Source organism: Mytilus californianus, unplaced genomic scaffold (assembly GCF_021869535.1).
Source record: "Mytilus californianus isolate M0D057914Y unplaced genomic scaffold, xbMytCali1.0.p SCAF_9, whole genome shotgun sequence".
In the NCBI taxonomy this organism is placed as follows: Eukaryota; Metazoa; Mollusca; class Bivalvia; order Mytilida; family Mytilidae; genus Mytilus; species Mytilus californianus.
In genome coordinates, this window is record NW_026262745.1 from 68,910,837 (window position 1) to 68,935,039 (window position 24,203).

Sequence of the window (24,203 nt, forward strand, 5' to 3'; positions counted from 1 at the left end):
AACAATTTATTATCAGGTTTTTGATTGTACCAAGTGTACTGGTAAGAAGAATAGACAATTAAGTAGTGGAACAATGGCTTGAAGACGGAATGAATCTATATTTGTAAGGTGTTTTGTGTAGCTTCGGAAGCCAATACAAAGTTGGGACTTTCATTGTATTTGGTTCTGCTTGTAAAGCGGTAGCTAAAAGTTTATGTTTGTTACAGATGTCGTTTTCTAAAAATGGAGTCAGTTGGAATGTTGGTGAATTGGTGATTTCTTTTTTCAGAACCTCAATGTAAAATTACGTCAAACAATAATAATATTATTAGCAGCTTTATCGGCCGGGACAAAAACAAATTCCTTGGCTAGTTCTTTTAGTTTATGTTTGATACGAGAAATAGGTTTATTGTGGTTATTGTTAAGAGTTAAATGTTCTTTAAAATGTTGAATACGTATATCAACTATGTTCATTACTGAATTAAAAAAAGATTTTTTGTCAGCTTTTTCCCGTTTTATCCATTTCAAACAGTAAGTATGGAGTGATTCGTGGATGATATTACGACACTCATTCCAATTAATAATTGACGGGGGACGATATTTAGGTCCTTTACTGAAAACTGATTTTAACTCTCGGTCTTGAACGATGTTAAGATGTCCTGTTATAACATGGGAAATGGGTCCATAAATGTATTCGGAATTACTGTATATATATATTTAAATGTAAATGTATGGGTGTGTGTATGGGTATGTCTAAATATTTATTTGTTCTTGTCATATTATTACATTTTATATCATATATTATTAATATTGATATTATATTAATGAGCATTTTATTATTATACTTAATCCATAGATTTAATAATGCAATAGCATATTATGCTTACATTTGTAGCTTGCTTAATGTTTGCGCTCGAAGATAAATATGTGTAAAAATATGCATTTTCATTAAAAAGAAACAAGAATACCTGCAACCCACCAACAGGTTTATAAATGATATAGTATTATGCTCTTTTTGCTATACTTACAAGTTTGTTATTATATTGTAGTTTTTATGATGAAAGTGACAATCTATTAAAATCATGAAAAGAAAATGAAAAAATTGATATACTTTAACGTCATTGACAAGATACTACTACGAACATATTTTCAAGTATAAAATATAACTTGTATAGAAAGTATACTGGATTATCATATACTACAAAAATTTGTTGAAAGTCACATCCCTGCTTCGACTGAAAAACACTTGTGCATCAAATAAAACTTTAAATTAAAAAAAAGAATAGGCAAAGTATCGAAATTTTAGGATACATAACAGTGAGATTCAGTATCAATAATTTTATTTTTACATTTCTTTTAAATAAGCTTTATTGATTTTTTCTCAATTCAGATATCTTGTTTGCTCACACAAAATATGAAATCTGGTCAAAGATACTCACCTAACAGAATTATATCTACCAATTACCAAACACAAGAAATTAAAAAGTAAGCTGAAATTTTCTGAAATATACAATTTGCAAGGGGATATTATCATAAGTTGTTATAACTTTTTGTATTTCATTTAAAGATTACCTCTGTCTGAAGTAGCAGTTCTCTCAGTATGAAAGATCCAAGAAATCCAGTAGCACCTGTCAGTAAAACTATTCCATGAGTGTAGTTTCTGTTATTATCTAGGTTATGTTTTTGATACCAAAAACCTTTTATCTGTTGATTAAAGCTACAAGAATCAATAATTAAAATTAAATGTCAAAAAATGTACACAGACATGTCAAAGGAATAAAACTTTTACATAAAACATTACAAAGAAATTTAGAATTTGGAATGTTATGCGACTGTCATACAAGTGAGAGGTTTAGCTAGCTTTTAAACAAGGTTTAATCCACCATTTTCTACATAAGAAAATGTATGTACCACGTTAGGAATATTACAGTTGTTGTCTATTCGTTTGATGTGTTTAAGCTTTTGTTTTTGCCATTTGATAAAGGACCTTCCGTTTTTGAATTTTCCTCGGAGTTCAGTATTTTTGTGATTTTATTTTAAGGACCTTTATTGAGGGAGATTATATTCAGTCATAACAAGTACTAATATATATCAGAGGAATATGAATATTTTAAAACAGACAATCTAATTATTAAAATTAAACATTTGCCATTGTCGTTGAATTGATTACAACTGTTAAGTATTAATTAAAAGTATTTAAAATTGTCATTTTTATTTGAAAGTTTTGTTCATTGCTTTTAATCCTTGTAATCCTTATATAGCACTGCAAACCGTTTCTGGATTTTTTCAACAGTATAAAACATCCTAACAATAATGATCATCAAATACAACTAAGTTTCATGTTTATGAAAATTCATACTTGACAATTTAATAATATCCTGCAGCATCCAAATTAATTTTCAATAATAGTTAACCCTTGAAAAAATAGTAATTAAAACTAAGCGGAAGCTCATTTGGTATTGAGACAATAATTGTTAGATAAATGCTACACCACCCAAAGTGCTGACCAAAATGTAGTTTATGAATAATTTCCATTGCAGTATATAACTTTTCATGAAACTTTACAATACACATGTTAAACTTGAGAGACGTTTTATTGGAAATTGCACTCTTTTATTCATTTTACCCAACCGAACTAAAATAGAAAGAATAGCTGTTCACATTTGTAACTTCTAATGATGTGCATATTGAGTATGATATCGTCAGTTCTGTTTTTAACTTTGATTTGTCTCTTACTTTCGTTTTAAGATAGGTGTATAAAGAGAAATCTTGGTTGAATTATCTAAAAGACATGTTAAAGGTGAGTAGGACGTATATATCACTGTTGTGCTCTTTTTTATATTGCTTACATATTCACAATTGTTACCAACTGCTGTCCTTAAGGCGTTTTCTCTTAATGTACAAAGTGTTAAATTCATGCTTTACTTTGAATTCATTATTTTGACTTTGTGACTAGTTGTAATTAATTTCAAATTCCTGTAGTTGAACACAACGCAAACACAGCTACCAACAAGATGCTGTAGCACATTGTGGACCTCTTATTCTTCATTTAATATATCTTTTTCATTCAAACTAGAATATAAATAGGAGTCGAGAGCTCGACAACTTTCAAAATATTGAAAATTTAATAAGTTCGGTTCAATATCAGCCTTCAGAATTTTTACGAAAATCAGGGCAGACATAGCAACCCACTTAAGACCAATAGACTCAAGGTTTGTAGTCTAGCTATATTTTTGGTTTACTTTGAATCAGAAAAAAAATCAAATTATTGTTGATTTAATACTCAATCTCTTTGTCGAATAAACTTTAAACAGTCCATTTTGAATTCTTCTAGTTGGTAGTTGGATCTAAGTGCAGTTTTGCCAACAGTGAAAAGAACAACCAAATCAGAAACCTCAACCAAGACATTGATCCTTTAAGATCAAGAAATAACTAGGCATTTATTCATCGTTTTTAGATAATGTCATCCTGCACATACATAATTCCTAATTTCAGATTTATTCATATGAGACCTGTTCAAATAAATATGTTAAAGTTTTGGATAAAAGTTTCTCAGAATCATCAATTTTCAAGTTTGAATTAATGTACGTCTTAAATGCCATTCGAAATTATTGTAAAAGTTTTACAAATATCAGATCCTCCAAATATTGGAAATCTCACGCCACCATGACAACGGATGCCTCTACATCAATGGGTCGGGGAGGTCATATATGACACAGATAGCACAATGAACCCAGAACGATTCGGAGAGAAACTTTAGATAAACGTCTTATACATGGAAGTAGTGATAATTAAAACAAAACAAACTCCTTATCCAATCTGAAGGCAAAGAATGAATTAAAACGTTGCGACAACTCCATATTGACACATGATATTCAAGCTCCGAAAACAGCAGACGTTAATGTTGGTGTACGTAGTGCAAGAAGAAGTGGTGTATTCTTAAAGAGAAGGTCTTTTAAAACATGTTCATCCTGGAAATATTGTTGAAAATATTTGTTCCTAGTTTTATAGACAACATGGACAACCAATTATTGAATCCGAAGAGGTCATTAGAGGTATTATTTGAAATTGACGGATGATTTTTTCAATTTCACAGAAGTGATAATAGATAATTTTTAAGTGTACACAGTCAGCATAGCCGATTTAGATCCAGACAATAATTAATTGGATTATTCAAACTATACAATAAGTGTACAAAGACAAGATCAGTTATGAAGGAAGCTCATAGCAATAAAGTCCTGCATAGACCATGTTTAACGATTATCATGGATGCAACAGACTGGAGTAAAGCGTTTCATTAAAGAAACATATCACCAAGTCTTTTTTTCTTAATTAATAATAAGAAAAGATACAAAAAATATAAAGACAAACATTATATTACCGACAAGATGCGGTGGGATAAGATTTTAAAAACATGAACAAATATAGAATAAACATATACAGTGCTTAGCTGATATATGTATATACAATTTTAAAAGGATCAGCATAGCAAGAAATGACAAAATACCGGAAAGATATCCAATTGTGTAAACCATCAGGTAAGCTTAACTCATTTAAAAAAATTCCACTTTGTGAATCAGATTATATATCTTTTTTCTTCAGAATACTATATTGTATACATGTACCCACTAAATTAAAGCAAATGCGCAAATGATTGCAATTTATGAAACTCTTTTACAAATAATTCCATACAGCAATAGAAAAAAAATAATTTCTTTCTGAATTACAATTATTGATATTAAACAATCCTTACCTGTTTATATTCCTCAACTTATGGCTGTTGACTTCACTTTTGAGGTTTACCTGCACTTCAGATATTTTAATGAGTTCTTCCGTCTTGTTATTTTTCTTTGCCTCTATATACTGACTCAGTATTTTAATGTTTGTGTACATAAATAAGTCAGAAACACGTAAATCAACTTGAAATTCTTTTTCTAACGTTTTCATTAGGTTTGCAGCTAGCAAAGAATTTCTGGAAAATAACATTTTATGTCTTTGATATTTCGCCATATAATTAATACCAGACTTAAGGCTGCCTAAACTTAAAAAAAAATCTATACAGTTTAGAAACATGGAATCATATGATTATATTTTGGCATGATCTAAATTGTTAAGGCTGATGATGATGTAGTTTAGTGAATTTTATTTAAGTACAGACGCAAATTCAGCAGATGCTGCTCAATTTTAAACTAGCTAGTAAGGAAATGTAGACCAGTCCAGCTCTATAATCTTGACATTTCGGGTTCGCCATCAACAACAATAATAACACCGTATCGTAAGATGTTTTTAAAGTTACGTGTGGTTGGAAAACAAATAGTTCACACATGTACATGATACACATACGCAAATAAGTATTAAAAATTAAGTACTCAAATGTATGACAATATTGGATATAATAGTGGTTCGATTAAATGCAATTTAAAAAAAAAACTTGAGAATTCTAACTTAAATTTGTTGTTGATAAATTTATTGAACTTTGGAAGATGAACATTCTGATTTTCTACTTTTTCATGGAAAGACATTTTGTCTTTGTTCTGATTATTATGTTTTTTTCTTCCGCCTAATTCATTTTCTTGCGCAGTAATATTATTTCACAAGGTGTCGCTTTGAAATTTGGTATATGATATCAAAAAGTTTATGAACATTTGAAACGGACCCTATTCAACCGAAAACTTTTTCTTGTAAGAGTTATCTCCCTAACACAGTTTTTTTGTGTCCTTTACTCCTTTGCGACCGTAAAATATTACGACATTTTTTTTTTCCAAATTGCTCGCAGTATCTTCAAGAGGTATAGTTTGGTTTTCACCGAAGCGTTCCGGAGACCCCAGATGAGAGGTATCCCCCTTATGCATTTGATATTAGTGTTATGCATTTTGTAAGTGGTTAACCATAAGTAAAAGAGACATGGAGTCTTTTGATTTGAGGTCATTGGTCAAGAAAAACCGGTCAAGGTCAAATGTCAAGGTCATATTTAAATATGTAGATTTTGACTTATTCTCACGTCTTTTCATGAACCGTTCAAGATATCGACAACATATTTTTATTAAATTGTAATATGAAAGATGTCGTAACTCAGAAAATTTGGTTGAAAGGGTGGGCAAACATTAAATGGGAGTTTCCAACCCTCTTATATTTAGAATCATGCGTATAGGGATATAACTAATTAACAATACATATTAAAGTTCTAAGGTCTTTTGATTTGAGGTCCTTGTTTATGACCTTGCAATTGAGGTCAATGTCATGTGCAAACATGACGTTCTAGAATTTGACATTTGCATTTACTTCATATCTATACATCATAAAGCCATATGATTTTGTGCTTTAGGTTACCAGCCACATGACGTTTGAAAAGCAAATCTGAAGTGATCTTGTAAACCGGAAGTGGCTATTGTTTTGTTCTTATTTTATGTTGAAGTATATAAAACAATATTTTTGAAAGCAGTGTCAAATAAACCATCAAATAATACCGCAAATGACATTTTTCAAACTGGAAGTAACAAATTCCCTCCCCTATTTTATCAAAATTGTGTAGAAACCATATATTTTCGGATTTTCGGAAACAGTAAAAAATGAGCTATCATATGATACTGGAAATGACATTTTAAACGGAACTTTAATATCAAAATGAATCTTTAGAAGTGGAAAGACCTACATTATGTAGAGAACAATTAGTTTTTAATTTGTTTATCATCATGTCAAGTGCAAAACATGAGACGCCAACCCTGTCTCGCTCCTTTGTGAATTCATGCAATTCCCTCAGTTTCTGTTTCGTACCTGTATTGTCATGCTAGTCAATCGAAAGGATATATTGGTTAATTGATACAGCTGAATTGGTCTGACTTGTCATTAATTTCCCGAATCAACACTCAAAATCGTTTTTAACAAATCAATTAGGAGTTATATATTGTATTATACAATAAAATGGGATAAAAGAGAAAAAACCTCACATTATTAATTAAAAAACAACAACTTGAAGTTCTCTTTACACCATTTAACTGATTGAAAGCTACCATACGTGATGAAAATCATCGTGTTTAGTGTATCATATTTTACCTCCTGTGTAATAATTATTTATGAAAATTTCGACTTAATTTCAAATAATATGACCATTTTCCTTGGAAAAAAATATGACTTTTCATGTTTCAAAAACATATCAGCATTTTTAGCGAATCCGTTTCGAGCTATACAAGTATCTATGATGCGGTTGTATCACAACTTCTGTCATGCCATTTCTACATTATATTTATATCGTATGCATGTACTTTGAAACAACAGCATACAGAAGTCAAGCTACAACAGCGATAATTTCACAGGTGAAGTGATTAAACATCAGCATGGTAAACGCTGAGTGTAAAAGTGATATAAGTTTCATTATCTCTTACTAAACAATCTGACAATTTAATATCTCAATTGGGGCTACGGTGTCCGAGTGGTCCAAGTAGTTACTACTGTAATCACTAGCAAATCAACACTGAGGTTGTGAGTTCGAACCCCTCCCGTGCGGGTGCACTCGACTACAATCTTAATTGACTAGGATTGTCAGTTTTCCTATCGAAGGTCGGTGGTTTTCTCTGGGCACTCCGGCTTCTTCCACCAATAAAAACTAGCCGTCCAAAAATAGCCCAAAAAGCAGTGTTTAAAATTGGCGTTAAAACACAAAAAAATCAAATCAATCAATCAATATCTCAATTATCATGTCAATCTTTACAATTTGGTTGACCTTCCCATCGTTATTTTAATGATATTTGCAAACGAGAGTGACAGAGTAATGCTCCTACAAATTAATAGTTTCTTGGACTCTTGGTTTTAAGCATTCATTCATAGATATATGTACTGTCAATCAAGGAATTGGGAAGTGATAGTTAATTAAACTGAGGCTGATTAAGATCCTTATATTCGAAGATCACACTTGTGCATTGTATTCTCCTTACTGAACATTTGATAGACAAAATATCAAACTTACATTGAATATGTTGAAGTATTTTGCACTGTTTTTAAATTTCCAAGTTGACTTTAAGTAACGCATGTATTAATTCACAAATTTACTATATAGAATTATTTACCCTCCTAATTCAAAGAAGCTGTCATCCAACTCTATACCTCGAATGTTAAGGACTTCAATCCAGACATTGGCAACTTTTTGCTCCGTGTCAGTGATTTGAGTTGCACTGAGATTATGATACTTCTTTAATTCTATATCCAATTTTGATAAAGCGCTTTCGTCTACCTTTCCTGATGTTTTTACTATTGGAAGGCTGAAATTTTAACATGTTAGAAAATTAAAACATATTTAAAGTAATTGAAAATAATGAATATTATGTATCAGTCCATGACACAAAATTCATACAAACACTTGTCAAAATACTAGGCGGAGGAGGAGTATTAGTCGTTATTTCGAAGTCGCAATATACTTTCAACAGAGAGCAAAAGTTCAAACTTCCCTATTTCATTGCTCATCGCTAAAATTTAACATACTTGTAATACAATTATTGTGTTTCGGTACTTTGTTATAAACAAATAAGTATCTAATCTAATCTATTTTTTGTTGAAAAGTGGTTTGTAGCTTAACAATTGTTAGATAATCGTATATTTCATTAGATAATCATAAATTAATGTTCTAGTAGTACCAAGTACTGTAAATATATAGATGTGGAGCTGAATTATTGTTAATCGTCATTTTTTTTTCTTTATTTCTAAGTGCTCCTTTCATTTATGGATTGGGACAGTCCAATTGGTTCAACTTGTTTTTCGGAATATGGGTGGATAATAATTAAAAAAATACCTTTGCAAAGATACAAAATATGATGGAATCATATATAAAGGTAGTATTTGTTTAAGTGAATCTCTTATTTCTTTCATAGTTGTCTGTACTTCTGGTACAATGTATGCCACCAGGAACCTGTCTTTTATTTGCTGTCCTTTCACTAATACTACACAAGTAGTAACCCCTTCACAACCATTTATGGTTGTCTTCAATCCCTGCAAAAGAGTGATGTATGATAAAAGTATTAAAAATTTTATGTTCGATATTTTTGCTACATTTATATTCTCTAGAGCATTCTGAAGCTAGTATTGCTGTTTTCAATTTTCTGTGTTTTAAGTTTGAGCGTTACTGATGAATGTAAATCCAGAAAAGTGCTGCCGACGCACCAAATTTATAAAGTGTTACTTTTATGTACTAGCACTGAGTTGATATCACAACTGGCGCACTGTAAATTTTTGAAGGGTATCATCAGCTAATTTGTCATTTCGTCGGTACAGACGTCATTCATAGCATATATTTCTAAATTCTCTCGTCGATCAATCCAGAAATTATTAAGAAATTAAAACTCCATATCCTTGGCAAAGTTGACCTAACACGAATAAGGTTGTTTAATAAAGACTCCTTTTGGTCATATAGCTCCATATGCCAATTGAATTTCAAATGATTTGACGATAACGTTTCGGATGACGGTATATCAAGAAAACGGTTTAGTACGCACACAATTTACAAAGTGTGGTTTTCATTTTAATGTATTAGCACTGGGACAATAGCACTACTGGTAGACTATCAGTACCCGAGTTTTTCATCAGTGCAGTAGTGAGTGCATCGGTAGTGACAACATTTATAACATAATTGTCAAACATTGCAAGTTCATAAATTCAGAAGTCACTGAGAAACTAAGTTTTCAACTCCCTCAATCAAAGTTGACTATTGTTAAATTTGGCTATTCTTTAATTGGTAGGTTCGTTTTGGTAAAAAAGCTCATAATGTATTTACACATCAACACTCTAGTATTGAAATGTTTATTGAGACAGCTGATTATGGTTTTGTCATTCAATTTCTTGAACCCTGGGATAGAAAAACTGTATAAACAAGAATTTGTCCATAGTACACGGATGCCCCACTCGCACTTTCATTTTCTATGCTCAGTGGACCGTGAAATCGGGATGAAAACTCTGATTTGGCATTAAAATTAGAAAGATCATATCATAGGGAATATGTGTACTAAGTTTTAAGTTGATTGTAATTCAACTTCATCGAAAACTACATGGACCAAAACCTTTTACCTGAAGCGGTACAGACGGACGGACGGACGAACGGAAGCACAGACAGAATAAAATAATGCCCCTAGGTGGAGCATAAAAGTCAGCACTCAGCGGTAGATTTTTAAGCGTAGCATTACAAGAATCTTGCAAACATAGTTATGTTTTATTAAGCAGTTTTGAACAAAACAAATTGAAAACTGCAAAATGCATTTTGAAAATTTAAAGATTTGAATACATTATTTTTTTTTAAATACCGGACATCTTCATTTTGACATTTCTTTCTAACAAGAAACGTTTCTGGTCGTCATATATTGGTGTTGAAACTGTTATAGATTTAATTGTGTTCCTTGTTGATAGTTTTGAAACATTTGCAAATAAATCTTAATATAATGAAGATTAAAATGTTTTTAAAAAATGTTTAGAAGATGATGGTTTTTCTATAAACAAGGAAAAATTATATTGACTTTCATTACATTGGTTTGGTGCTGTTCGGAATGTTAGTGTATATTTCTATCTACTCCGAGCAGACATGTTAATTATTTGTTCATATTTCTTTCAATAGTCATGATAATTGTTAAAATATTTCCACACATACTTGCTAGCTCAGGTTGTAGCTAGAACTATTTCAATGGCTCCAGTTTTTGAAAATGTAGGTAGAATTATTACTAAATTCTGTTATATGGTAATTTAGTGTAAACCGGAATTTGGCAAATGGCTGTTGTTTTCATGTCCTTGCAAAGTGTTATCAGAATTGTAGTTCTTGTAAAATAACATTAGTATTTTTAACTTAAAATAATTTGGCCATACGTCTAATGCCAGTTGCATATTTAGTAGAACTTTAAAAAAATATTTTCGAAACATGGGGATATTTTCAAGTAGAAGAAAGTCAGATATAGAGGGTGATGAAAGCCATGCAGCTAACCTTGCTGTCATTCAAAAACGTGTTTGAATGAAAAACATTTATCATAAATGGTACACAGACAATTAGAACTGTATACAAATTTTAAAATTTTGAAGTATGAATAAAAACCTGCAAATAGTAACCTTGTCTATATTTTTTGTCTGCACTAAAAACTATATTTCATTTACCGTTCGATTCCTGGCTCACAGAGCTCTTTAGCTGATTACATAAGGAAAATGGTCAATAACAACGACTTCATATCTTCAAATGTCCATTTTTTCAAATTGATGAATGATTGTGAGGGTCATTACACAATAGAGAGGTTTGCTTCCTCTTAAAATGCTGATGAGTGTTACTATGATTATTTATTTAAGAACACTTGCACAATAGTTGCATCAATGCTTTTACACGACATTCGTATAATAAAATATTAGTTTATACCGTGATTCGATAAAACAAACACTAGATTCACTGTAATGCTAAAAAAACATTGATTGAAATGAAATTAGCAGCCTATTGGACTTAAAAGAGCTGAAACTTAGAGTACAAGGTACACATACTGCAGTTAATTTAAAGATACAGAAGGATTTTTGTGGTAGGCTCTAACAGGACTCAAAATTTGACCTAGAATAATATAATACACAAGTCAGGGCTACTGTGTAAATGTGACACGGTCTAGTAGAATTAGTTGATATGGCCACGTGTATTGATACTTTGTCCAGATAACAAAACTGGGGCATGCCACGGCCAGTTATGTTGGTTAAATGAAGTCAAAAGGGGATAACTTTGAATTTATATATGTGAAGTATGGTTATGATTTTTAAGAATATATTATATATTGTTGACACACTTTACAAGATTTTCAACGTTGGAATATAGCAATCATTGTATAACGACATTCATTCTAGTATGCTTAACCAACTTGTACATACACTTCTAATATATGTTCTAATGTGGGTCGAAGTCGGACAGCATTAGAGAGAAGTACAAATATATATTCAACTTGTGTAAGTGATCACAATTACATTGCATCTCTTTATTCGTGTTTTACCAGCTTCAAATTACAAATTTCATTATATTAAATCCATATCTCAGAAACTCTACGAATAAACTAGATACAGCTGAATATACTATTTTTGGGTTCACAAGCTAGTCGATTTCCCAAACCCTTGCAAGACAGACTTATTAACTTTCGTTCGTAAAGGGTCAAACATTCAAATTAATCTTAAAACTAAAGAAAAAAAAAAACTATTACAGCTGACATTTTATTAAAAACTGTAAACAAAAATTGTTCAAACTGTGAACTTCTTGCTGATGAAACCCCGCCGCCTTTTATGCGCCTGTCCAAAATCAGGAACCTCTGGACTTTCAAACGAACACGACAACATAACACTATAATGTTCGGCCTAATAAAGGAATAACATTCATGTACATGAATAAGTGTTTAACACACAGAATCTGTGGACAATTTGAATATCAAAATCAATATGAAAATATAGATCAATAACATATAGATTCAATCAGCACATTAGGTGAAAGTTTTGAAGCGAACATAATAGCAAAAATCTTATTATAACAAAAGATTGCACACTTTCCCTCTTTATACAACGTTACATAATAACACAACAATATTAAAAATCAATTTATAACGACAACCATAAGTAAGACACCAGTAAGAGCGGCAAAAACTTACTTGACATAAATAGTGCATTCGAAATGTTTGCTTATCAGTAACAAAGGTTGATTTAGGGGGCAAGGTGCCCCCCCTCTTTTGTGGGAAAAATTTGGTTGATTATATAGGGAATCACTGAAGCACGACCGGAGCGGGCCCCCTCTTATGCAGTCAGTGCCCCGCCCCCTTTATGAAAATTTCTTGATCTACCACTGAGTATATCATATCTAACTGATAAATCTTAGTGTTATCACTCTAATGTTTTTTAATAGATTTCAAGATAAATCCAAAAATGTAAACAATTGGCAACAACAAATCGTACAAGGAATCAACCTACGATTTATGTTATGTCAATTTATTCGTAGATTTAGTCTTACGGATCACTTATACTGTCTAGAGTTTATGTCTATGTATTCAAGATATCAGATCATTCTTAATATTTTGTTTTTGAAATGTTTGCAAACATTGCTGTTGAAGTACAATTACTCGTATAAGGATAATTTACTGTATTTGATTTTTTGCAGTTCATGTCATGCTGGCTATCTCTGTTGTTTACAGTTTCACAGAGGTATTATGAAACGTACAAACCTTCTAAAGTGGCATTTACTAAAGTCAGAAACATATGAGTACCGTGGTGGATATGAAGGCAGAAATGTGTAAATATAGGTACAGTACATATGATAATACAATTTCAAACCAACTGTTCAATTGTATAGATAAAATAAACTGATAGATATTATATTGTGTATGTTGTTTTGAAATGATGATATTCATATATACATTATACTCATGTTACCACCACATCATTCTGCCTCTATAGTAGTGACATGAAGCACGTACAAATTACCATCAGATATTATTAGTGCTAGGTCAATACATGTCCCTTTTCTATATTCATAATTTTTTTTACAATTAAAAAAAACCGTATACTACGAATTTCTATCTGTGATTTCACTTTAACTGGGTTGCCTTAAATTTTGAGAAAAGTCATTAGCAGACTGCTGAAGGAAAACATATTAAAATTTGAAAGATTTCCTCTTGAAAATTCATGAATTTGAAATACTGTTTCATATAAAAACATAACTTCGAACGTTTTGAAGATAAAATTAGAGTTTCCATCGGTTTTTGTTTTTGTTTTTGTTTTTACTTGATACGGCTCCTTTACGATTTACAAGATTTGAACATCAAACTATTGTCGCCTTAATACAAGATATTGTAGATTACTTCAATGTATTAAACTGTTCCATTATAGATAAGGAGTTATCGTATATTTTCGTAAATACAGTTATATATTTTATTCATCTAAAGCAAATGCGGTAAAAAACATTGCTCTTCTTGATGAATATACCTGAACATCTACGGAACGGCCTCTAATTTTAACAATTGAATCACATCTGCCACAAATCTCTAGTGTTCCATCAGGTAATAAATATCCCAAGTCTCCAGTCCTATGAAGTCTGTTTCCATAGCTTGTTGTTACACCTTCTGGCACTTTTATAAATCTTAACTGTTCAACGTTTGGTCTGTTTAGATACCCATGGGCTAAAGTTGGTCCTCCAACATAGATCTAAAATTGCAATTTCCAACAAAAGTGGGGAAATTAATGTTTTTATTTACGGATAGGTCATGTGGGTATTTAATAAAATAAAAACATTCTCATGTTATTTGAATGTATCCTGATATATGCAAGATGTACTTGTTAATAGAGTTACCTATGTCTGTAATGCCTGCCGATATTTTGTACAATTATTGGTTTATTTTTGCTTGTGGGAGAGCTGAATATCGTAATTTAAATCATTAAAATTTTAATTCTATATTCCCATGTACAGTAATTGCCCCCTAGTATTGTTTTGTGTAGATTTCATATTTTTTTCTGTATTTGCCAACAATGCAATATATTTTACTCACATATCCGTAATTGTGAAACCAATTCAACGCTATGATTGTTGACTTTATGTACTTACTTCATTCTCATAGACACATAGTAATGATATTAAGAATTGGAAAGAACAACAAAATGCATGTCCCATATCATTATTTTAATGATTGGAGATATTCATCATTGAACATGCCATCTAACTTTGAAAAATCTGTGATATTTAATCATTGTTTGTAGATAAAAAATGTTCTTTTTTATGTTTTTTTTTCTTATATCCGCCGTCTTTTTCTTATGACAGTATGGTGATGAACTGTATTGTAACTTTTGTAAATGATTAACATTAACATCTGTTATGGAAACATAAATTGATTTAGACTAAAAAATCCATTTGGAAGTGATTATACATTATATAGAATTCCGGCTTAGATTGGACTAGCCACAACATGTTAAGATACTAATCGAACAAAATGAAAAATTCCAAAACCTGTCTTAAGCGCCGAATTTAAAAAAAAACGGGATTATTGTTACGACATTTGGAACATATCCGCTATCATCTGTGAAATGGGATATTCCATAACAGTTAACCAATTCGTGATGAGGTTCGTAAAATTTACGATAGGATGATTTCAACTTTACCACTTGGAACTCTTGGTTTAATAGCTTTCACAACTGGAACATACAAATAATATAGTGAGAATAAATTAAAACTTATCTTATCACTTTCTTAACAATCAAAGAAACTCCAAAACAGACAGTGGCATCAACAAAACAACAAAAAATCATATATTTAAGATACTTAGATACCTCTCCTCTTCCTCCAGTGGATTGTATTTTGTTGTCTTTGTCAATTAGAACCAAGTCAACACCAGGTAAAATTGAACCAACTGGACAAAACCTTCTGTCGGTCAATAAATTCTAAATATACAAATTTAGTTGTTATAAATACGTTATTATTGAAAATATTATTATTTCCTGCCTAATCTTGTATAATGCATCAAATACATAGATATAAAAAATGACGTTATAATTAAGTAAAAATATTTATTAACAGTTCTTATCAACTATTATCACTACATAATAACAACATACTTTTGCCGTGACTTGGTTTTTATGCATCTCGCTATCGGGTTTTTAAATTTTGGAGCTCCTTGCGCAGGTGGGTTCTGAGGTGCGATTGGGACACTGGAGGTTTTCACAGTCACTGTGTTATTTCCATTTGTTTCCCCTTGTATTAAAATTTTACTTAATTTGTACTTTATCGAGAAATTGTATACTATATACGGTATGTATTATCAACTACACAAACTTTTTGTTGGCGTCTTTGACAAATATACTATCAACTACATCAACCTTCATACAAGTTGAAAATTAAGCTAGTTATGAAAGCAGGATTAACCCACCTATTTCTTTGAAAAACATTTGTACTTAGTCAGGAATATGACAGTTGTTTTTCGCTCGTCCCGTTTGTTGATACTTTTTGATTTTGTCAGTTTTTATGGACTTGAAATCACTATTAGAATTTACCTTGGAGTTCGGTATTTTTGTTATTTTTTTCTAACTGTAACAGGGAAATGACTCATTGCAGATATGGTAATTACAGCAACTTCCCTAAAAAAATGTGTCTGGAGAAAACTGAACAGTTATTTTTAGGGAAATGAATACAGTTATCGAATATACTCCGTAAACAAAAAGACGATATATGAGATAGCATTTTAAGAGTTAGGTTGCAAATAGGTAAAAAGACAGGTATTTGGGCATACAGACGTGAAAACGGAACAATTTTGCTGCTTAAAAAGATCTAGGTAAAGTAGATTTTGATTCTATCTGATTTAAAAAATTGGTTAATTTTTATGATAAAAACTTTACTGCATCGGTCAAAGGGCCGATATTCGACTCTAAATCATGGATAGAAAAGCACTCAGCTATTCCTCGAACATTATCCATATTTGTTATCCATATTTGTTACTTTTCATACAAAGCAAGTCAGCATAGTTGAGTTGGTTTAGTGGCCAATTTTGGGTGTCATTATAGAAAGTCTAAAAATTTATTGCATGGTTAATATCATTAAAATAGATCAAGTTCAAAAGTCAAATCTTGATCTTCAAGTTGAGTGTTGCATATGAACAAACTGATGACTGGACAAACAACACATATAGATGGAACAGTTCGAGGGAGTATACCCTTCTTTACATCTATCGGTGCGGTGATTAAAATCTTACCTTATTTTTTTCGAAATAAGAATTCAAATCTTGACAGGCAACGTCATGGCATTCTGATGTACTATAGAGATTTAAAAACTTAACCCATGGCAACAACTTCAGACATCTCCCAAATAAAGCTGTAGTCACAACTTCACCACAAATCCAAATTTGCCTGAAATTCAATACTTAGATTGAAGGTCTTCCAAACATTTTCATATATAATGATATTTAGAGCATGTCATTTTGAAAGAAAAAAAAACTCGTTTATTGTTTAAGACCAATTGACAATTTGATGTTTTCTCGTTTTAAGTGTCTTTCGGGTTGCTTTGTTATAGGCATATACTTCACACTGTTCACCCAACCACTTTTTAATCCACCGATAGAAATAAACAACAATACAACTAGAAAGAAAAATATGTGAACAACAGTAATGTTTGAAGGACAGATATTAGGTAAATAATCAATTAATGTTTATGCTTTTTTTTTAGAATCGTTTTAGTTTGTACCCATGTTTTATGAGATATTCTTCAAAATGCTTCATATTCAAATATTGTCAACACACAGTTACCGGATCGAAATCGGAACATGGAATCAGTATAACAGACAATCCTTAAACGACGAATTAATCCTTAAATTCATAAACAATTTTGATTGAAGCAACTTAAGTTTGACAGAAAAGGAAGCTTTACGAGGAAAGAGCAGAATTTAGAAAAAAAATGCTGAATTCTCGGAAATTATTTTCTTTTTTATTCAGTGAATTTTGAGACCTACTTTTAAAGTTACACTGAATGATTAAATTATGATTAACCCATACTTTCAAGAAATTTCTGATCAAGCAATCTGATAGTGAACCACCAATAGAAACGGATAGGCTATTTTTTCTGTTCAAACAGAAATATAGCTTCTTTGTGCAAGGAAACCAAAGTATGGAAAAAGAAAATATGTTTTCGAAGTTGGCACCAACTTCCTCCAAACAATTTTGCTGACAAGATAAAAGAGATTTTTAATGGAAAAAAGATAAAACAAACCAGGAAGGAATGATTGAAAAAAAAAATTGCACTTCAAAGTGCAGCTCCACTCGTACAAAGGAAAAAGCAATTCAACTGATCTAGGTCACAAATCTAAAAAACGATAAAAAAATTATTAAAAAAATAAGTCGTACCAAAATGATATATCAAAAAGAGAACACACGTGTCGAGCAAATGACAAAATATGCAAGAAAATTATGAACTTGTATTCATCACCATAAGAACTATATATTCAACAGTGGTCTTAACTTCGCAACAAACTCAGAACACCTGGTATGTAAAAGAATTGCATACCTACATTTAAAAGGTCTGTAGAAATTTCAGACTTAAAATCCTTTTTGAAAGATTAGAATATGGATAAATTCGTCATTTGGAATAATCAGCGTCTATTATACGTCTATTATAATAAAAAAAGTAGACAAAAAAGTATTATAGTAGTCATTGGCAAACAATACTATAATCATGATTTTTATAAACCTCTAGAGCAATTAAAAGACAAACATCATTATCGATAGATAGTAACAAATATTGTCAACACAAGAATGCGGGTTATGAAGATGAATTAAAGAGAGACACACGATACCAAAGGGAAATTCAAAGTCGGTAACAAATAAACAACGCCATTGCAAAAGTACGCATTACATACAAAGAACAATCTATAAAACACAACAGAAAAACTAAAAACTGAGATAATTGCAAAATATTTTTAAGGATGAACAATATCTTGCGCAGTTTGCTGCATAAAGTAGAAATGTATATGGCTTTCGAAAAATACATACACCATGGCAATATGAATGTCCCTTAGTTATCTTTTGCTTTTCTTTTATCAAACTTTATATCAAGTTAATACTGTGGAAGAACTAGTTATACTAGATAATAACTTGATATATGTCACACAAAAAGCAAAGGGGAAAAAAAATTCAAACGAAGTGAAATATCTATATTTTACCTCAAACTTTTGAGTTCCTCGAATTTTAGTTCTGGACTATTGATAACAGTTTCTAGTAGCGATGGCGTGAACATCATTTGTGTTATCTTATTTTTGTTTATGTATTTGGACAATAAATATGGATCATAGATCGTTGTGCTGGGTATGATGTTCATTGTTATTCCTAAAAAAGAGTCACAGAAAAATCAATTTATCTATGACGAATTTTTATAACTGACTATGCCGTAAATGTTTTGCTCATTTTTGAAGGCCGTACGGTGAGCTTTATTTGTTAACTTCTTTGGCATGTGGTCTCTGATGGAGCGTTGTCTAATTGGCAATTGTAACACATCTTCTTATTTTTATATTGAAAATAAGCAACACAATTAATGAAAAGATTGTATCGTCAGTATACGCGTGTTTTTTTTATAGACAAATGAAAGGTGTTTCAGGGCAGTCTGTTTTATTGTTGTTTTTCTTGTCTTTGTTTTTTCTTACTTTGTAACAGATATAATTGAAGCGAGGCTTTAAATGAAAATAACACTTTAAACATTTCTTGTGTACGATTTGCTTTTCTTTGTGTACTTTTATCAGGAACACTCGCACCCAAACATTTTAAAGCCAAGGATGTATAAAAACAAAGAAACATTAAACGCTCAATCACCAAAAGGGGATAGTTCTTTCATATAATTTTTAAATTGACAATAATATTCAATGGGATAAAACATCAAAATCAAATTTAAAAAGAAACACAATTTAAAGGATAAGTTACTTAATCGGTATTTTATTTTTTCAATTTTTACTTAATTTACGTTTCATACAAGTAAGCAATTTCAAAAAAATGTTTTGTACATCGGTTAACCTCTGCCGTCTTATTTTACCAATTTAATTATATTTGATCTTGAAAGTATGTATCGTTGATGTTGAACAACATTCCTATATTTCAAATTTTGTAGTTAAGTAATATTTCGACAAGAACATTATTTATTTAAGATATCAAAACTATCAATCCAAATGTATCTAACGAATTTAAAGTGAGCAAAAAGATGCAGTTATGTTTCATGACAGAAGTGGCAAAATACATCTGATTTATTCATTGCTGTAGTGTCTCATCTCTATAAATTATATTGTGTAGTAGCTTCACTTAATATTGCCTTACTTTTCTATCAGCAAAATATTCATGAATACAGTTCCAAATAGGTTCCATTAGCAACTCAGATTGAAAATTAAGGTCAAATGTTAGTTCAGAGTTTGGTAAATAGAGGTATCAAAGAAATGCTTGTTGAAATTAATTTCTTTATTTCTATGATTTCATTGTTTTTTGTTAAATTGATAGAGTTCTTAACCGATTTAAGCGAATTAATATATTCGGAAGTTTTAAACGCCATGAATGTAAGAATTGAATGCCGCTTTGATGCGACTAAGATCTGATATCCAATTTTGTGTATTGATAAGTCGATTGAATATTTCAGCAACATTTTAAAGCTCTAAAACTTTGCATATTTACATCTCAGAAATCAATTACAGTTTTGATTCCACTGTTTGAAAAATTGCATATAAAAATACTAATTCCCTTCTCGACACACATGTTTGTACTTTTTAGATTATTACTATACGAGATCAAAAGATCGCTGTAACATTTCGACATTTTGTTTCTCTCCTTTGATTTATTTATCAGATGTATTACAAATAAAATAGTCTACACCAAAAGTATTGTCGAGGCATTTCAATCATTATTTTTCTAATTTCATTCCATACCTCCACATCTGATCTATCGATGTTACTCGTACTTTAAATATGTTTGGATTTTACGAAATTTCTCAAGATAATCATTAGCATGTTAACCTTTGGTTTTAGGTAAACAGGAAATTAAACAGCCCGCGACCTCTTTTTGTTTACCCTTTCCTATAAACGACCAAATGATATTGTGTATTTATTCTTCATATTTTTCTGGTATTCCGCTCATATTAATCTCAAACATAATCTTTTTTAAAAACATTTAAAGTCCAAGTTTTATTATATGTTAATTGCAGATGCATTTAAAAAAAAACTTTAATTATTTAAGGAATGACTGTAATTTTTTTTTCTGTCTATGAAGAAATAACACAAAAAAATGTGGTGCACACTTAATAAACGCGCGTAGCGGGTTATTTAACAGTGTGAACCACTTTTTGTATGTTATTTCCAATAGACAGAAAAAAATAATACAATGATTCCTTATAATTTAATTCTAAATTCCATTTTAAGGAGTAAATCATGAAATAAACATTGATGACGCCATGGTCACATGACACAATTATGTCTATGAACTGATAAACTACAGCTGCTAATGTGGGAGATTGTGGCCATTAAATATAAAACTCATAGAAGATACATGCTATTTTTACTTATGCATATTATGGTTTTAAAAACATTTATTTATATAATAATAATTGACAAATAACACTTACCAACTATGATAAGCCTTATGCGTTAAAGTTTATGAAAGTATTGATTAAATGTGTTAACAAAAACGTTATACAAATTTTAAGAAGTTTCATGCCCCAATTAAACGTAAACTACTTCTACAATTACTTGGACAAATCCCCACCCCCAACAAAATAAAATTTATTTATGTCTCCAGCGGAATTATATACTGATCACCTGTGAAAACAATTTACTTAAACAATATAGGATAAGGATCATGTATGCAGGGGCATGTATGCAGGGGCATGTATGCTCCCCTTTGTTGAAACATAACTTTTACAAAATAAAAAAACTTCCCCAATAGTACAAAAATACTGAACCCTGTGTGAAGAAACAACCCCTGCGAAATAAAAATAAGGTTCACGTCTGCATTGGTACGCATGTACTTCTATTCTTTGTGCACAAAATTATTCCGCAATATATAATATATTTCGTGTCCTCATTGACACGAAGATACAGCTCTGTTAATTGTGCGAGGAAAAAATCATTGTAAATTGAAAAAAAAAATGTTTCCTGGTACGGAAAACACTACGGCCTGTGTTGACATATGACTTCTTTAGAATAAAAAATTAGCTTGTATACATATTTATCTTACCTCTTATACATTTCTAGGATTATCATTAGTTAAAAGAGACAATGTAGACACCGTGTATATTTCATATTGGTGTAATAGGCATGTAATAGTGTTAAAACAAAACGGCGTCGAGGACAAATCTGAAACGTTTAACTAGGACAACAGATGAAGAAATTGACGATGAACGATTGAAATAAAAGCAAAACACACATTAAAAGCTAACAAGTTGTTACTGTTGGCATTTGTTTTTGTATAGACCAATGGAAGTAGGTTCCTTATATTGAAGACTTTGTCACTTTGATATGCCTTTAATCGTAATGCCACATGTAAAGAAAGTCGGTAAGAAACATAGTTTGATAGTGAACCAATACCATACATATGGGGTCAGTAAATTTCACTCTCACCATATATTGAATTTATTGACACCATACATATCGTATTTGATCGAACCCCATTTGAAATTTACTGACCCCATAAATATCGTATTAGGTCACAAGCAAACTCTGTAACTAATAATATCTCCGACAAACCACTACGACATATAAAATATGGTTGGAAATTTGTTTACGAGTATTTTGTACTTGTTTAAGTTTTTTATATCAAAAGGTTGTTTCTGAACGATAGATTTCTTTATCTTTTGGTTATTTAATGCCTAAAGGGATACATTTTTATATTGGAGATACTTACATCTATCGATTCTGGTATATATTAAAAAATTACATTTGGTAAAAAATCTTCTACTTATACAGAATTCAATGATTTTGAAAATTTAAAGATTCCTGCCACAAATTTTGTTTTACTCACCAAGTCTTATTGCAGCATTTATATACCTCAATACAGACATTTATTCATTTTAAGTGACGATCAAACAAGAATTTTAAGTGAAAAACTTGTTTTTATGCAAAAAACTGTGATTTTGAGATTTTTAAAGTTTCCGACAGAAATTCATGTTCCACTTATAAAATCTTCATCAAACTTTATAATACATGTACCACTTATTGTCTCTATTATATATTTATATATATATATATATATATATATATATATATATATATATATATATATAAATATATATATATACCAACACCTTTCGAATTCTATATCAATTTCATCGGAATCTTAAGTGAAAACAAGCTGCTACACCAAAAACAGTGGTTATGAGAATTTTAAGATCATCAGATCTTCACCAAATTTTAAAATAAAGTTCCTGGAGTGAAAATAAAGACACTTTTATTTTCCTTTACATTTTGGCATACATGGTATTTTAATAACGGTGTCTTCTCTATTGTTCCACTTTTTAGAATTACAGGTAAAATAACAAATGAAAATTAGTGGGACTATCGGGATTTTTTTTTTTTTTTTTAACAATTGGGAGTATTATATTAGACAATCGGGAGTTGATTTGATACTAACATAGTTTTGTAAGTGTGTATCCGATATTTGCAGGTTATTAACAAATGAAGCTTATACAATTTGAAATAGACCTTGAGAAAAGTTGTTATTTTCTAATTTCATTTTATTTTGTTATATTTTTGGGGTTCTCAATACTCTTCAACTTCGTACATTGTTTGGCATTTGTAACTTTTTTGATTCGAGTGTCACTGACGAGTCTTTAGTAGATAAAACGCGCGTGTGGCGTACATCATTCCAAACTTGGTATCTATGAAGAGTATATTTACAACCATTGGGTCGATGCAACCGTTGCTGGAGTAGTTCTCTTCAAGCACTTCTTTGCTGACATGCATTATCATTGATATGGTCATAATTATAAACTAACTGTTTACAAAACTTCTTCAAAATTCTATAGATTTTCTACCCCAGAAATATATAACCTTAGCTGTATTTGGCATCACTTTTAGGAATTTTGACTTTTATTATTCGAGCGTCGCTGATGAGTCTTTGGTAGACGAAATGTGTGTCTGATGTACAAAATTTCAATCCTGGTATCTAGGATGAGTTTATTTTTAAACTACTGGTCAAATGAAGAACAATATAATACAAAAATGAATCTATTTTAAGTTCGTAGAAAGATAAAATTGACTGCGTAGTAATGGTAAATTGCACGAATGTACAATTAAAAGGTATCAAAGATACTTTTAAAAATATAAGAGATGTATAGAGTAATACATAGATATAAGAATAATTTCTCATGTTGCAACATTTCGGGGACATGTACTTATATTGACATATTTTAAGTTGATAATCAATTTGTTCATCACAATAAGAAATAAAACATATTCCATATAAAATGTTTATCGTCAACTTGTCCAAGAATACTTTCAAACACCCGACAAAAACTGGGAAAGGTTTAAGAAAATATATATTTATAAGTTATGCCTTTAATTAAAAAATAATAAACATAAAATCGAAATAATGTGCAGCTATGTCGATTTAAAAATATCTGGTCAATTATTAAGAATATAATGCAAGTATTCACCCGATGAGTTAAAACAAAAGACTAAAATGTTTATATTAGCTATTAACATTTAGGAGTAAGAGCAAATACTGGTTAGCTGAATAATGTGTTTAAGTATGATGACACGTCT

The 24,203-nt window shown here is 30.6% G+C and overlaps 1 protein-coding gene and 1 long non-coding RNA gene across 2 annotated transcripts; both read right to left on the reverse strand.

Annotated features, from left to right (window-relative positions):
- Positions 1 to 1,556: 1,556 nt before the first annotated feature.
- On the reverse strand, positions 1,557 to 8,222 carry LOC127715202 (uncharacterized). Its single transcript, XR_007988221.1, has 3 exons — positions 8,043 to 8,222; positions 4,733 to 4,951; positions 1,557 to 1,696 (listed from the first exon to the last, which is right to left on the reverse strand). It is a non-coding gene; the product is annotated as an uncharacterized LOC127715202 (long non-coding RNA).
- Positions 8,223 to 8,425: 203 nt separating this feature from the next.
- Positions 8,426 to 15,576, reverse strand: LOC127713961 (tyrocidine synthase 1-like). The gene is made up of 5 exons (XM_052219912.1): positions 15,550 to 15,576; positions 15,265 to 15,375; positions 13,930 to 14,148; positions 8,762 to 8,958; positions 8,426 to 8,438 (listed from the first exon to the last, which is right to left on the reverse strand). The coding sequence occupies exons 1-5, from the start codon at positions 15,574 to 15,576 to the stop codon at positions 8,426 to 8,428; spliced, it is 567 nt and encodes a 188-aa protein (XP_052075872.1).
- Between the last annotated feature and the right edge of the window lie 8,627 nt (positions 15,577 to 24,203).